We start from the raw sequence: 16,547 nt of genomic DNA on the forward strand, positions 1-16,547 counted from the left end.
AGCTGCTTTTCAGGTTCTATCCAGTGAATGTGGTTGCTGACCTAGGAAGGCAGATTTCTTGGCCATGCTGCTCTTCTGGCTGCTGCTTTTCTCGTGGCTCCTGCTGCCTCAGGACACCCTCGGGGTGCTAAGGACTGACTGCCACATGGCCAGACCCATCCAGCTAGAAGAAGACTATTACAGGCCGGGAGACCTCCTTATTGGTGGGATTTTGCCCCACTACAAGACTTCAGCCTCATTCAGTTTATTTGAAAGGCTTCCCAGAAATACCCCAGTTGCACGGTGAGTTTTCCCAGGAGCAGGAGAGCTCTGATTTGCTCTGCTTTCAACCTTTACAGCAAATTCCAGTGGCACTTCTAGAAAAGATTAACCCTGGAGAAGGGTGAATTTAGTGCTAGAGAATGTTCGATTCCATGAACCAGCTGACCAAATAGTGTGGTTCCATATCAATAAAGGACTAGGAAATGCCAGGTTTTCTTTTTTAGAATCAGTATTATAGAGCTGGAAGGTACCTCTAGGGTCAACTAGTCCAGCCCACTGCCCAATGCCGGAAATTCACAACTATTCCCCCACACACACTCACACACACCCAGTGACCCCTGCTCCATGCCCAGAAGATGGCAAAAAGACCCCTTCAGGATCCCTGGCCAAACTGGCCTGGGAAAAATTGCTACCTGACCCCAAGGTGGTGATTGGCATTACCCTGGGCATGTAAGAAGGGCCATGAGAAGTAAGCACTGATGTATCCTTCCCTGCCCTCCCTCTCATGATCTGCCCAGGTTCACAGAATCAGCATTGCAGTCAGGTGGCCATCTAGCCTCTGCTTAAAGACCCCCAAAGAAGGAGAGCCCACCACCTCCAGTGAGGGACCGCTCTAACTGTCAGGAAGTTCTTCCTGATGTTTAGCTGAACACTCTTTAGATTTAATTTCAACCCACTGGTTCTGATCCGACCTTCTGGAGCAACGGAAAACAACTCCGTGCTGGCCTCTATAGGACAGCCCTTCAAGTACTTGAAGATGGTTATCATATCATCTCTCAGTCAGCTCCTCTCCAGACGAAACATTCTGAGTTCCTTCAACCTTTCCTCATAAGATCTGGCCTCCAGACCCCTCACCATCTTTGTTGCCCTCCTCTGGACATGTTCCAGCTTGTCTATATCCTTCTTAAATTATAGTGCCCCAAACTGAACACAATACTCTAGGTGAGGTCTAACCAGAGCAGAGTAAAGCAATACCATCACTTCATGTGATCTGGACACTGTTGATACAGCCCAAAATTGTGTTTTCCTTACCAAATCACACTGCTGACTCATGTTCAGTGTATAGTCTACTAAGACCCCTAGATCCTTTTCGCACGTACTACTACCAAGACAAGTCTCCCCCATCCTATCATTATGCCTTTGATTTTTCCACTTTACATTTATCTTTGTTGAAATTCATTTTATTGGTTTTAGCCCAGTTTTCCAGCCTGTCAAGAACAGCCTGTATCTTGACTCTGTCTTCTGCCATATTTGCTACCCCTCCCAATTTAGTATTAAAGAGGCAGTTGTGCTCTGCCTCTTTAAGTGGCTAACCCAGAAGGCCTCTGTGCAAGTAGGAGGGAAAGGTGCCTGCAGGAATTATTCAGAACCAGGCCAGGACAACCCTGTGCCTAGTGGACAAGAAACAGCCTTAGTTATTGTTGCATCTCCATCTTTCAAGCCAAGTTATCTGCCCTGCAGTTACCGTTAAAGAATCCATTAAGCTAAAGGAACCTGGATGTTTGTTGATTGCTCCATTGTGTAATAAAGTGCTTTTTAAAAAACTTTACAATAAGTCCTGTTAAATGGACTTAAAATGAGTATTTAAGTCTGGGTTGGGGTTGATATCGGAGTGGAACCAGATGGCCTTTCTTTCTGCCTTTCTCTTGCGATGTACACCTCTCGTTGCAGCTCAGTACAATGGAGGTGAAAACGGATGGTTTTCCTTTGTATCCCTTATTCTGCCCAGTCTCCCTTACCACGTACCTCTGATTCTAGCCCAGTACCTAAAAACTATCAGCACATCCTGGCCTTTGTTTTTGCCATCAAAGAGATCAACAAGGATCCGGCACTCCTCCCCAATGTCACTCTGGGCTTCCGCATTTTTGAGGACATGTACGTTGCAAGAATGACCTACCAGGCCAGCCTGTCATTTCTCTCTGCGCGGGGACAAGTGGTCCCTAACTATAGATGCAGCCAAGAGGAGAAGCTGCTCTCTGTCATTGGAAGTCTCTTCTCCAGAATCTCTGTGCAGATGGCCTCCCTCTTGGGCATCTTCAAGATCCCACAGGTAAGAGGATGTTTTCTGGGGAGAGGTATGTGAGATTGGGGAGGTACATGCACATTTAGGGAGGTTGTAGGACTTGCCTACGTTTAGAGTGCTGAAAGGCCATTTCTGAAAAGAAGCAGGACCTTGCGTTATATATTTGCTATGACAATAATTAGGATTTACAGCCAGTGTGGTGTGGTGGTTAGAGGCTTGGACTAGAATCTGATCCGCACGCTGCTATGAATGTGCGTGGCCTGCTTACCTACCTCACAGGGTTGTTGTTCTGAAGATAACGCAGAGGAGGAAAGAGCCCAGTGAGTTGCCCTGAGCAATTTGGCAGAAGGGCAGGATAAAACTGGGTGAGATAGATTTACTGCAAAAAAGACACTCCAGTCTGGAGGAAGGCTGCATTGAAACAAATGCTGAGATGACTGGTCACTGTCGCAGCTCCTTTATTATAAATGAGGGTCAAAGGGGAGAGCTGAACTGTCCCCAAACCTATGAAGCTGAAGTTGGTTCCTTATTCGAAAAGCCAAAGAAAAATATTGGTGGAAATTGAATATCTCTGCCCCCCAAGCACATATCATACACTACCATATTCGGCAGACTCGTCCCTCTAAGTGGACATATACTGGGTCCTCCTACAAAGCTCAGTTCTTGAGTTAACAACTTCAAAGTAGGGTGCCCCTAGAACAAATCAATACGCAGAAAGGGGGGGTAACTGTACCCCCCAAAATGTTTGGATCACCCCAAATCACACAGCCTGGCAGTCCAGAGATTGTGCCCTACAAGAACACGTCAGGAAGCAATTTTCCCCAGGCTAGTTCGGCGAGGGATCCTGACAGTGTTTTGCCATCTTTGGGCATGGAACAGGGGACACGGGGGGGGGGGGTATGTGGGGGAAGGGGAGGTAGTTGTGAATTTCCTGCATTGTGCATTGGGGTTGGACTAGATGACCCTGGAGGTCCCTTCCAACCCTATGATTGTATGATTCTCTATGTGCTGGTGCTGATCCAAACACGCCAAATAGGAGCTATGACCTCCTGTTTGGGCTGCCTTCCAAAAGCTTGTATTCAGAACTGCTGTGAATAAGTAACAACAACAACAACAACATTCGATTAATATACTACCCTTCAGGACCACTTAATGCCCACTCAGAGAGGTTTACAAAGTATGTTATTATTATCCCCACAACAAAACACCCTGTGAGGTGGGTGGGGTTGAGAGCTCCTAGAAGCTGTGACTGACCTGAAGTCACCCAGCTGGTTTCAAATGGAGGAGTGCGGAATCGAACCCAGTTCTCCAGATTAGAGTAGATAAGCCCTCTGTGCCTGCTTTGAGAAAAAAGCTTACCACACAAAGAAAAGGGGCCAATATATCACTAAAACTTACAGGCAAAAACCACGTATAACACAACCAACATAGGAGGCTTGAGATAAACATCCTAAAACAGAAGAAAGACATCGACACCTGGGAAGAATAGCAACTCTTTCAGGATATTAAACATTAAGCCTGGGGATGTAATGTTATGTCTTCAAAGAAACGGGCATTTTTCTCCTGTTGTAGCAGATTTTAAAATTTGCTATAGCCTGAAAAATAGAATGGGGCCCAGTTTTTCTTCTAGGATAAGCTCTCTCTATCCCCTTTCTCCATCCCATGCATAAACCCCTATTGTATCTCCCCTTAGCCTTCTTTTTCTAGACTGAAAAGTCCCAGACTCTCCAATCTTGCCTCATAGAAAAGGTTTTGCAAAGATATAATTATAATAATCCTTTTTTCTCGTGGTATTTTGTTATCATTTGAATACGTTTCACAGGATTGTAAACCTCCTTTCTTTCATTATTGCAACTCTGCTACGTGTTGTTTTCATTGATGAGAAAATATAGTGACCTTCGAGATAAGCCAAGAGATTGAAATACTGCTTTATAATAATGTAATCAAAGTAAACATCTACTGTTTCATACTGAAAACTTTAAAAATCAGCTTTGATATTTATTCAAAGATGGAATTATATGTTGTCAGTAGGAATATTGGTGGAAATTTGGAATGGTTATGGTCTCATCTGAGCTCAAATTTAATATTTTATGATCTAAAAGAAAATTTTGCAAAAACTATGTACAATTGGTATTTTAATGTCTAGTCTGGGGTCTACTACTATTACTAGAAGATCTAAGATCTACTATCATTTGTTGGAAAAGTTCCTCCAGTTGAGTAGATTTCATTCATATATTTTGGGCCTGTATTATTATTCAACATTTTGGCAACAAATTCAGAATATTATTTATGATTGTACAGGGAACAGTTTGCCTCTAGATCTAATAGATACATTACAGTATGATCTATAAAAATGTCTTAGCCACAAATAGGAAAATAATCTTTTATTAACAACCACAAGACAATGTATTAATTATCACCAGCATGAAGGTGATAATATGCAGTCATATAACTGCCAGAGCATCACCCAATGCACTGATGTCACATCCAGGTTTTAGCCTGGATGTGACATCACGTGTCATGCAAATTCACCTCCACCCTGCGCCCCACCCCTGAAGATCACACAGAGGTGTTGGCCACCAACCTGGCTCTGCTAAGCTAAGTCCTCCAAATGAACTCCCACTTTTCTAAAGCTCCCCTCTCTATGTGTCTGGGTGTGCGTGTCTTTTCTCAGTAACATTTGACTGCCGAACTGATTCCGTCACTGCAACCCAGTTCTTTCCTGGGTCTCAACCCCATAAAACCCCCAATGGATTGATACCTGAGCTTTGGGGCTGGCAAGATGTGGAAGCAGGGGAGATTTCTTAACAGAGAATAAGGCAGCCGGCAGGATGCGGGATTTCCTCTACAGTGTTAACTTTGCAAAGAAGTGAAAACATCACCCCAAATTTAGAAATCCATTTTTAAACTTGTATGTTTTTTCCCTCCACCAGCTTGGTTATGGCTCATTCTACCCTGTTCTGAGAGAGAGAACCCAATTTCCTTCCTTCCTCAGGATTGACCCCAGTGAAGTCACACAATACGTAGGGCTCATCCGCTTACTCCTTCATTTCCACTGGAACTGGATTGGGGTCATTGCTCCAGATGACGACAGTGGGGAAAATTTCATACAGGCCCTGACACCGATGCTTGACCAGAATGACATCTGCATTGTCTTCATTGAAAGGATCTTGTTAGAAAGCTTGAGATTCTATACATCTCTTACTCGAGACTATTTGCAAATCGCTTCCCGTATCTTTCAGAGTAAGGCCAAAGTGGTGATTGTATCCGGGGACTCAAATGCCATACGAAACGTAATGATTCCAGTTTCTTCATACCAAGAATTGAAGAAGATCTCGCTTGGGAAGGTCTGGATTGTGACAAGCCAATGGGAATTTGCAGCAATGGGATTCTTCTTTCAGTGGGGGGCTGTTCAGGCCTTCCATGGTGCTCTATCCTTCAGAGGCCACACAAGCGATGTGCCAGGATTCCACCATTTTCTCCAAACTTTAGATCCATACCAACTCCAAGGAGATGTCTTTCTTGGAAAGTGGTGCGAACTTGTGTTTAATTGTGTGATCAGGAAACCGGGTGTCAAGCGTCCAATAGGCATTTTCTACTATTGTACAGGGAAGGAGAAAATTGCAGAACTGCCAACCTCCGTATTTGAAATGAGCATGACTGGCCACAGTTATAATATCTACAATGCCGTCTATTCTGTGGCGCATGCACTACACGGCGCATACGAATTGAGATCAAAACACGCAAGGATGGGGAATGGCAAGAAGCTTCAGGATATCCAGCCATGGCAGGTAACGTCCTCCCTCTGATATGCGTTCTTTGTGTAAGGGAATGAACAGCCCAGGCCCCTGCTGATCTGCCATTGAGGGGCATCTTGAAGCCTGGAGGTGCAGAAGAAAAGGCAATGCTACTGACCCATCTGAAAGAAATGAGGCAATCTGGCATGCTTTGTTTCATAGATGCCCACTTCATCAGCCACAGACAAGATCCATGGACAGCTGCCACAGTGACCTTCTCACACGTAGTTTTTTCCACGGTTTGGGAGCGGAAGAACAGCGTTTTACTCCAAGTGTTCTCATTTCCCGTTTGACATCTTTCCATTCTTTTTTACCCCTCATTTCTCTGTGCTTTCTCAAAGCACGTTGTTCTGACCTCAGAAAGCACAGAGGAAAACAGAGAAAAATGGGAAACGATGACGTTTGGAAGATCAGCGAAATTTGCTGCATTTCAGTACCCAAACAGCGGGAAAACTTCCATGCAGCCAGAACTTTTCAGGAAAGAGGCACTTTTATAATTTGTCTGTTTAATGTGGAAAGCTCTCCCTTACCTGGGCCCATGTCCAGGCTGTGTCTACCTTCTGTGGACCTACCCTGCTCAGTATACGTAGGTGGTTTCCTTGAGTGAACTGATTGCCCGGTAACAGGGACCTCTGGACTTTTTTCAGTGTAGCTTGGCTCCCATAACTGATGCTGCACCTGTGCTAGCAAGTTCATTCTCACAGTCTCTCTACACGAGATGCCTCGGCGCGTGTTCATCAAGTGCACGGAGATGCTAGCCAGGAAGTATAGTTTTAAAAGACAGAGCCTGCGGAGATCACTCCTCAGAGGGTTTGTTAATTTCATCTTTGCCTCCCCGAAGGCTCTGACAATTTCATCTCTCCAGTCTAAAACTGTGTGGGAGTGCAACCAGAGGGCAGCGAGGAACAGAAATGGGCTAGAGCTACCTTCCAGAGCCGGGCTTGGCCCTGGAGAAGTTATAACGGGCTGAAGATGCCCTTCTGGCATTTCACAGCGCCTTCACACAGCTCCAGTGTATAGGAAAGCCTTTGCCCTGCCACCAGTTCTGTCTTCTTAAACTACTCTTCCCGGCTAACATTGCATCTCCCAACACGTGTTCTTCATGTGTCAGATATTTCAGCTGAAGAGTTATTGGGATTGTTCTGGCTGCTCATCCCTTGGGCTATCACACCATGGAAGGAGACCTCCCCCCAATTAGCAGAGGGACCCAGTGAGGAGGGGGCACCATCAGACCACTCTTGCCCCACTCCAAAATGAAGCTAGTATGCATCCTCCTTTCCTTGGTTTCTTTCTTGCTAGCCAGCTCCAAAATCTCAACCTTCATAGTTACGACGACCACTTTCCTCCTTTCATAAGCTTCTCTTTTATTTCAGATTCACGCCTTTTTGAGGAACACCCAATTCAACAACAGCGCTGGAGAGGAAGTCGTTCTTGCAGAAAATGATGACAAATCAGCTGGCTACGATATTCTGAACTTGATCTTTTCCCCAAATCAATCTTCAGCGCAAGTGAAAGTTGGAAGGATCGATCCTCGGGCTCCCCCAGGCCAAGATTTCATCCTCAACTCTAATCAGATTGTTTGGGCTACCCAGGTGGGGAAGAAGCGACTATTCTGGGCTCAAAAGAGTAATAGAGAAGTTTCCGGGGAGATCCTTTCAGAGTATTTCTAGATGAGAGGGTAAAGGGTGAATTAGCTCAGATGTTGGTCTCCAGAATGATATTCTTCTATTTTGAGCCTAATTTAGTGGCTTTACTAAACTATCCAAACTTTCTGGAGAGATTTGGGACTCCTAAGTTGGTAATTCTTTCCAGAGTGTAGATGAAAAAATCTTTCCGTAACTCTGAGTGTGCTTTAGGGCAAGCAAGTAATTCCAAGCATGTGGAAAACCTCGGCATTTTCTCTTTTCCTGCTTAGATGCTGCCCTCTTCCAGGTGTGTGGAGAGCTGCTCGCCAGGGGACAGCAGAAAAATTCAAGAAGGGAAGTGGGTTTGCTGTTACGAATGTGTACGTTGTCCAAGAGGGACCATTTCTAACCACACAGGTAGCTTAACAAATCTTGAAACTAATGTAAGAATGGAGAAGTTGCAAGGAGTATAAACCTGAATGGATTTCAAGGAGTATAAATATGAGTTAGCATTAATGGCTCGTCACCACCACCGCCACCACCACCAATTTAGATGGTAATGAAAAGCTACAGCTTGCTTTTAAGGCCTCTTGCAGACCCTAACAGTTAGGGCCCTGGACCTCAGCCGTGAACGCAGCCCCAACTACACCATCCTGCAGGGCTGGATCCAGGTTTTTGTGGGCTCTAAGCAACAGAGTATAACTGTGCCCCCTTTCCTCATTGGTACAACCCTGTTTTCCTCTAACCACATCCCCTTCCATTTGGCATCTCAAAATTTGGCTCTACCCCTTCTTCTTTAGCCACGCCATTTTCTATTTCAGTGTCCCCACTCGATAAAGAGAATTGAGACAAAACTTACCTTTCTTGGCTGCATGCAAACAACAGAAAATGGTCACCCTGTCGATGCAGAAATCGATTGGTTTTCAGTGGGAAAGTGCTTTAGTATATTACAAAAGCGGTTAATGTGAAAAGAGCTAATGTTGTTTCTTATGGTAGGTGGATCTCACAGTTTGTCAAGTGCAATATGTTTAAAATTCCATAGAAATGATCCAAGACTCTTGGGGAAAAAATACCCTTTTGTTTCCTCATTACTCCCATCCTAAATCATAAGACATTTACCACTGAGAAATAATTTCCACCACTCTTTGAGCTATTCTGCATAGGGTTTTCCCATCAGTTCAGACCCCATACTGCTTTGTCTTCTGCATATTATTTTTTACTGTTAGATGTCATGTCAGGTTTTTTCTGCCTTTTCTGTAGAAGACTGTACAAAATTCTTTCTGGTTTGGACTTTGTTTCTATTTGAGGACTTTGATGAAGGGGGGAATTCAGCCACAAAATCCAAGTAGGGTTTCCTTGAATAATTTTGAGTCCCCTTGAAATTTGGAAATTCTGTTTGCTTTTGTCCAAAAATTATGTTGTAGACTTTCAGACCCTACTGGGGTAGGGAGCAGGGGCGGGGAGAAGACAGCCAAGGCGAATTTGCACCCTGAGGTTTACACCAGTGCTTTTCAAACCATTTGGAGTGGGACACACTTCTTTTCTTACTGTAAACTTTGGGACAGTTATTCAAAGTAACTGCATGCTGCTTTCTCCCTTCCCAATGTGAAATGTAGGATTCGTCGTCATTCTTCTGTGCAGCCCCACATTGGGACTGCGCTTGCGCAGGCCTGCCTCGGAGAGAGATTTATAGCTCTAAAAACCTCAAAAAATGGGTGGACCCCGCCCAAAGCGCAAGCGTAGTATTTTGCGCCCAAACGCAGCGTAGAAGGGCGGGGCGCCCATTTTGTCCCTCAGTTTTCTTTTTGCTGCCAGTGAGAGAGGTCGTTCGCTCTATTCTCCTCATTTTAACCTCTGTTGTTAGTTGTTGTTAGTTAGTTCTAGTTCTAGTTATCAGTAGTTATAGTTATTAGTAGTTATTATAGTTGTTGTTAGTAGTATAATTCCTCCGCAGCGAGGATGGCGCAGAAGGTGTTATTCAAAAAGTGCTCGAAATGTGACATGAAAATGCTTCAGGCAGATGAACACTCCTTATGCCTGCTTTGTTTGGGTGAGTCCCATAATGTCTCCGCTTGCTTCCATTGCCAACATTTCACACCGAAGGGGAGCAGCAATTGGGCAGCCAGGCTTAAGGCGGCCCTTTGGGAGATGGTACTATTGGGTTCCACTAAACCAACAGCGCAAACACCCGCTGATTCAGACCCGGTGCCCAGTGCTGAGATTGCGACTACAAAGGCTGGGCACCAGGGCCCTTTGACACTACAAGCCTCAACTCCCTCGGAACAGACTCTTTCCACTGACGCTACCAGTTCCGAGATGAATCCGAAGGACAAGCCGGTTCCTCCCAAACACCGTTCCCTGGAACCGATCAGATTAGAATGTGCTTCCTCGGAACCATTGCCAAAAAAGGCCAAGGCAAAGACCAAGCATCTGACGAGGTCCTCCTCTTCTTCTTCCCATAAAGGGAAACATCGATCAACATCCTCCACGCCATCTCTGGTTATTGAGGAGGAGATCCTACACCCTCCTTTGACACCATCTCCTCCACCCACCCCAGTCTTCCACCAAGACTTCGAAGGGGAGGGACCGTTTGAGGAGTCGGAACCTGCCTTCTCCTCTGCTCCTGATCCCAGCCCTAACCGATCGGATCGGCGTACATCAGCCCAGCAACAGCAGGTTTTGACTATGTCGGTTCCAACACAGGTACAGACTCAGTTCCAACCTACGCAGCAGTATGCACCATTTCCATGGCTGGTTCCAGCCTCAGCCCCACCAGCACCCTTTGCTCCTGGACCATCCTGGGCTTTTCAAACTCCTTACCAAGTGCAAGCACTTAACTGGCAGGAGTTTGTGTCTTGGCTCCAGTCAGCATCTGCATTGCCACCACCTCCTCCTCAACCTATCTCAGAGCAACGCCAGCAAGTTTGGAATTCAGGTCCTTCCAGAGACCAACTAACCGCATCCATGGAACCCGCCTCTCGGTCAGAGGAGGACATCGAATCCGTATCTCATTATGAAAAGGTGTCAGACATAGCTTCTGAACCATCTCCCGAAGAGATGGTGGGAGACCCCGCTTCATCTTCCCCATCTGAGGATTATAGACTTTTTGCAGAGCAGATGCTGCAGATGGCCAGGGCTCTCGAATTAGATGTATCCAGCACCTCTTCCAAAACAAAGAGTAAGGTGCTCCAGGCACTGTACTCCGACTCCACAGTGTCGATAGCCTTCTCAGCAGTGGAGGACCTTTTGGACATTGTCCATGGAGTCTGGGGAAAGCAGGCTTCTGTACCTGCCACTTCACACAATGTGGAAGGCTATTACCAGCTGAAACAGCAAGATTGCATTTTTCTTTTCAACCATCCTAAGCCCTCCTCCCTCGTAACGGAGGAGATACAGCCTAAGAGCAAATATGGTCTGCACTCTTCTCCAAGTGATAGAGAGGGACGCAAACTTGATCAACTGGGATGGAAGATTTACTCTTCAGCTGCTCTGAATTTCCGCATCTCTAACTATCAGGCCATTATGGGGTCGTACAACTTATTTCTATGGGAACAGCTCTCTTCATACATTGCAGATGTACATTTCTCGGGAACAAGAAATCATTATTCAGAGTTCTTCAAAGGGAGGCGTCTAGACTTGCGAAGCAACAAATGATGGCTGCCAAACATGAAGCCGATTGTTACGCACGAGCCATGGCCATGGCGGTGGTACTTCACCGTCAATCCTGGTTAAGATCCAATGCTCTGACCTCCAGCAAATGTAGCAAGATAGAAGACTTCCCATTTGAGGGCACCTCACTTTTCTCTGAAAAGACCGATGATTCACTGAATCAGATGAAAATGAACAGAGAAACAGCTCACCCTCTGGGGGTCATTGCAATGCAGCAACATCCCCAACATCAACAGCAGTATAAGTATCGCAACCAGGGATGGCAACAATACCAATGCAATACAAGGTACAGTTATCAACCTTACCATCACGTTTCTGTTACGGGGAGGACGTTTCAGTATACAGTGTTACTGTTTGGGTTATCATCAGCCCCCAGGGTTTTCACTAAGTGTATGGCAGTGGTGGTGGCCTTCCTATGATCGAGGAGATGTACAATTTACTCCTGACTCCTTCTGGACTAGTCCAGGGAGTCCCTGCTGGAACACATTCAGATTACCACCACCACAATCTCACAGTTAGACCTATTGATTAACTGGAAGAAGTCCAACCTTGAGCCTTCACAGTGTGTCCAGTTCATAGGTGTCACCTTGGATGCCACCGTGGGGAGGGCTTTCCTTTCCATAGGAAGAATGCGAATAATTCAATCCCTGGTGAGACAGGTGGAATCAAAGTGGTTTCAGTCTGCAAAATTCATTCAGAGGTTGCTGGGTCTTATGGCCTCCTCCACAGGGGTGGTTCCCTTCCTATGAGGCCTCTGCAGAATTGGTTCATCAGGGCCTTTGACCCTCTTGCAGATTCCCAATTACGAAGGCTCTCTATCCCTAGGTTGATCACTACATCCCTAAGATGGTGGAGGGAACCGTCCAACTTACTCAAGGGTGTCCCCTCCCTCCAGGGCACCTTGTGGATTTCACTGTACAGGACATTTGATCCCCTGGTGAATTGCAGATGCATATAAATGTCTTAGAACTGAGAGCCATATGCTATTCCCTTGCTTCCTTTGCAGAGCTGGTACGAGACAAGATAGTGCAGGTGCAAACAAACAACAACAACACTCTCTATTATCTCAACAAACAGGGTGGGACCACTTCCCTGACCCTCTGCAGAGAGGCAACATGCCTGTGGCTATGGACTATTTGCAACAACACCTGCCCGCAAGCGTTTCACATAGCTGGCCTCTCAAACTCCAGAGCAGACACATTGAGCAGGTTCTTCAAGCCACACCACGAGTGGACGATCAATGATTTATTCCTTCACCCAGTCTTCAAGAATTGGGGATGTCCAGATATAGACCTGTACCTCCCAGAATGCCGAAGCGAGGATTTTCTGCTCGAGGGCGGGTCTTGACAGCCACTCAATCAGGGACGCTTTCCAGATCCCTTGGGACAAAGGGTTGTTTTATGCCTTTCCCCCAATACTCCTGCTCCCTCAAGTTCTGTGCAGGATCAGACGCTATCAAACTCAGTGTATTCTCATAACATCCTTCTGGGCTCGCAGGGAGCAGTTTCCCCTTCTATGGAATATGGCAAAAGGCAGGTTCTACCTGTTCCCAAAGACCCTAGACTTACTTCACAGGGAACAATTACACCATCGCAATGGCAGTTCCCTCAATCTGGCAGCATGACTGCTATTCCCGAAACTGTAGGTTTTTCTAAAGAAGTGGCACGGATCTTGCTGAATGCTAGGAAACCATCTACTAGGAAGTCATATGCCACAAAGTGGACGGCGTTTGCGAATTGGGTGACACAGAGGGGTTTCTCACCTTTTTCCTGCCCGGTCCCCAGAGTATTTGACTATTTGTTTTCCCTGTTATGTAGGGGCCTTATGGCTGCGTCCGTTAAAGTCCACCTGGCTGCTATTTCAGCGTTCAAATGAACAGGTGGACAGTAAGACACTTTTTTCTAACCATGCATCAAAGCAATTTTTAAAAGGGGTACTTTGTATGTTTCCTCCTAGATGAGCCCCGACTCCTCAATGGAGTCTGTCTCTGGTACTAGCCCAGTTAATGCTTCCCCCCTTTGAACCGCTAGCACGTTGCCTGCTTGCCCTGTTATCTTGGAAAGTTGCCTTCCTAGTAGCGATTACATCATTAAAGAGAATGGGTGAGTTGGCTGAGTTAAGGGTAGATCCCCCTTTCTTACAGTTTTTCTCGCAAAAGGTAATACTTCCAGTTTTCCTCCCTAACCCAACTTCAGACGCAGAAAGGGCATTACACAGTTTGGATGCGAAAAGGGCTTTATTGTATTATTTAGATAGGACATGGTCCTTCAGGAAAACTAGGTCTCTGTTCCTTTATTACGCAGGCCCTCGTATGGGTTTACCCGCTTCTAACCAATCCCTCGCTAGGTGGATTGTGGCAACGATCAGGAGGTGCTATGCCGTAGAAAGAAAGCCACGCCCCAGCATGATCAGAGCTCATTCTACTCGGTCGCAGTCTTCCTCAGCGGCTTTCCTTTGGGCAAAACTCTTAAGGGAGATCTGCTAGGCCGCCACGTGGTCGTCATTGGATACGTTCATCAGGCACTATGCAGTAGATGCCGGTTCCAGATTGGATTCTGCTGTGGGGAATGCGGTTCTTCAGTCGTTATTTGCCTAAAAAATAAATAAATAAAAGGAAAAGAAAGAAGGTGAGAATGACTCTAAAAGAGTGAGAAGCAAATTTTTCCTCACACCTGCCCCATTGGTGAGTAGCTTGTTATACTCCCAATGTGGGGCTGCACAGAAGAACGACGATGAAAACAGTGTTGCATTTACCTGTAACTGTTGGTCGTCGAGTTCATTTTGTGCAGACACACATTCCCTCCCTCCTATGCCGCTGTGAGGAAATATACACTTGTTAACCTCCGGTGGCATAGGAGAACTGAGGGACAAAATGGGCGCCCCGCCCTTCTGTGTTTGGGCGCGAAATGCCACACATGCGCTTTGGGTGGGGTCTGCCCATTTTCTGAGGTTTTTAGAGCTACAAATCTCTCTCTGAGGAAGGCCTGCACAAGCGCAGTCCCAATGTGTGTCTGCACAGAATGAACTTGATGAACAACAGTTACAAGTAAGTGCAACACTGTTTTCTAACATCAGTTAACACTGGACCAATTTTATTCAATCTTTCATGTTTAAGGTAAAGTCCATCAAGTCACAACCAACTTATGGCAACCCCAACTGTGGCATTTTATGGCAAGAGATGAGCAGGGATGGTTTGCCATTGATATCCTCCATGTAGCACCCTGGACTTCCTTGGTGTTCTCCTACCCAAGTACTAACCACAGCCAACTCTGCTTAGCTGCAGAGCTCTGACAAAATGAGGCTTGCCTGGGCTACATAGGCTGCTTTTTTGTGTTTAGTATTTATAAATATATAGTGTTACTGAACAACCAGCTGCATCCCATTGTCACTTTGTGCATTGTGCAGCAGCAAACTGAAATCTGCCATCAGAATTCCGCAATCGAGCCTCCTAGAGATGCCTCTCCCAGCCAACCCTGCTCCTCCTCCCCCAGTTCTGAACCTGATTTTGGGCCCAATCCACATTTTGAGAACATATTCATTAAGGTGGCCAATGTACCATTCTGTCTCCTTCCATGAGGGCTGAATTGGACAGCACCCAAAGATTGCTTATGTTCTGTCGGAGATACTTCAGTGCTGGTTGTTTGTTCCAGATGCCGATCACTGCACCTGGTGTCCAGAAGATCAACACCCAAACAAGAATCAAGACCGGTGCATCTCCAAGAATGTGATTTTCCTTTCCTATCAAGACAGTCTGGGGTTCACTTTATCTTCTCTTGCTCTTTTGCTCGCTTTGATGACAGCTCTTGTGCTGGCAGCATTCCTTAAGCACCGTGACACTCCAGTCGTCAAAGCCAATAACCGAGACCTCACCTACGTCCTCCTCAGTTCTCTCCTGCTCTGCTTTCTCTGCTCCTTGCTCTTCATCGGTCGGCCCAGGAAGGTCACCTGCCTTTTGCGACAGACTGCTTTTGGCATAATCTTCTCTTTGGCCATTTCTTCCGTGTTGGCCAAAACAGTCACGGTAGTTCTGGCCTTTATGGCTACCAGGCCAGGAAACATGACAAGGAAACTTTTGGGGGGACAGTGGATCAACTCCATTGTCCTGACCTGCCCTCTCCTCCAAGGGGTTCTCTGTGCTGTTTGGCTGGCAACCTCTCCTCCATTCCCAAATCTGGACTTCCATTCCTTGGAGGAAGAGATCATAGCGGAATGCAATGAAGGTTCGGTCACTATGTTTTACATCATCTTAGGCTACATGGGTTTCCTGGCCCTTGTCAGCTTCACGGTGGCTTTCCTAGCGAGGAAGCTGCCAGACAGCTTTAATGAAGCCAAGTTTATCACCTTCAGCATGCTGGTGTTTTGCAGCGTTTGGGTCTCCTTTGTGCCAACCTACCTGAGCACCAAAGGGAAGTCCATGGTGGCCGTGGAGATCTTCTCCATCTTGGCCTCCGGTGCTGGTCTCCTGGGGTGCATCTTTTCCCCCAAATGTTACATTATTGTTCTGAGGCCTAATCTTAATAGCAAAGATCACCTCATAAGGAAAAATAATAAAGGAATCTAAGTCCTGGAATCCCATTTACTAGTTTGAATTTCAGACTAAGAATACTCATGAATGAATGTTTTTTTAAAGGCATCATTAATAAATCTGTTGGTGTTGAACGTGCCCCAACAATATGTTTTCAGTTTCTGTAACATGCTGTGAACTATTCAGCCTATTATTTCTCCCATGGCCAACCACTGGAAAGTGCTTACTCTTTGATGGAAAGAATTAAATGCAAAATAACTCATATTTATCCTCAAGGGGTTGTAATATCATGATTCTGTCTTGGTTATGCAGAAAGGTATGGAGAAATATCTTTTCTCATGCCGGGCCACCAAAATTGTCTCTGTACTAGGTGCAGTGTTTTTAGATAGCCAAAGTGCCCGGCCAGTTTGGAATCATGACATTGCTTTAAGACTTCCCCCCTTATGCTGGCTGGCATGTACAATTTCCCCTGCTTGTACCAGCCTCCCGATTCGTCTTTTTGCAATACATCTTTGGGCAACGCATCCCCCTCCTTCTCGGTCTCCTTGGAGACTCTCTCTTCCCAGCTTGTGGGAAGGGTATCAGGTTTCACCCGCTGAGATTGGCTTCTGGTGATCACCACCCCTCCCAACTGGGTTGGTGAAAAC

At 46.0% G+C, this 16,547-nt stretch overlaps 1 protein-coding gene across 1 annotated transcript; it reads left to right on the forward strand.

The window, feature by feature from the left end:
- Positions 1-64: 64 nt before the first annotated feature.
- On the forward strand, positions 65-15,936 carry LOC129329950 (vomeronasal type-2 receptor 26-like). Its single transcript, XM_054979715.1, has 5 exons — positions 65-282; positions 2,020-2,311; positions 7,455-7,673; positions 7,997-8,123; positions 15,026-15,936. The coding sequence occupies exons 1-5, from the start codon at positions 65-67 to the stop codon at positions 15,934-15,936; spliced, it is 1,767 nt and encodes a 588-aa protein (XP_054835690.1).
- The last annotated feature ends 611 nt before the right edge of the window (positions 15,937-16,547 follow it).

The sequence above is a fragment of the Eublepharis macularius genome, chromosome 5 (genome assembly GCF_028583425.1).
Source record: "Eublepharis macularius isolate TG4126 chromosome 5, MPM_Emac_v1.0, whole genome shotgun sequence".
NCBI classification, from domain to species: Eukaryota; Metazoa; Chordata; class Lepidosauria; order Squamata; family Eublepharidae; genus Eublepharis; species Eublepharis macularius.

Coding starts and splice junctions, on each gene's coding strand:
- LOC129329950 (XM_054979715.1), top strand. CDS start 65: ATGCTGCTCTTCTGGCTGCTGCTTTTCTCGTGGCTCCTGCTGCCTCAG. Junction 2,312..7,454: donor GCATCTTCAAGATCCCACAG/GTAAGAGGATGT, acceptor CTTTTATTTCAG/ATTCACGCCTTTTTGAGGAA. Junction 7,674..7,996: donor AGATTGTTTGGGCTACCCAG/GTGGGGAAGAAG, acceptor TTTCCTGCTTAG/ATGCTGCCCTCTTCCAGGTG.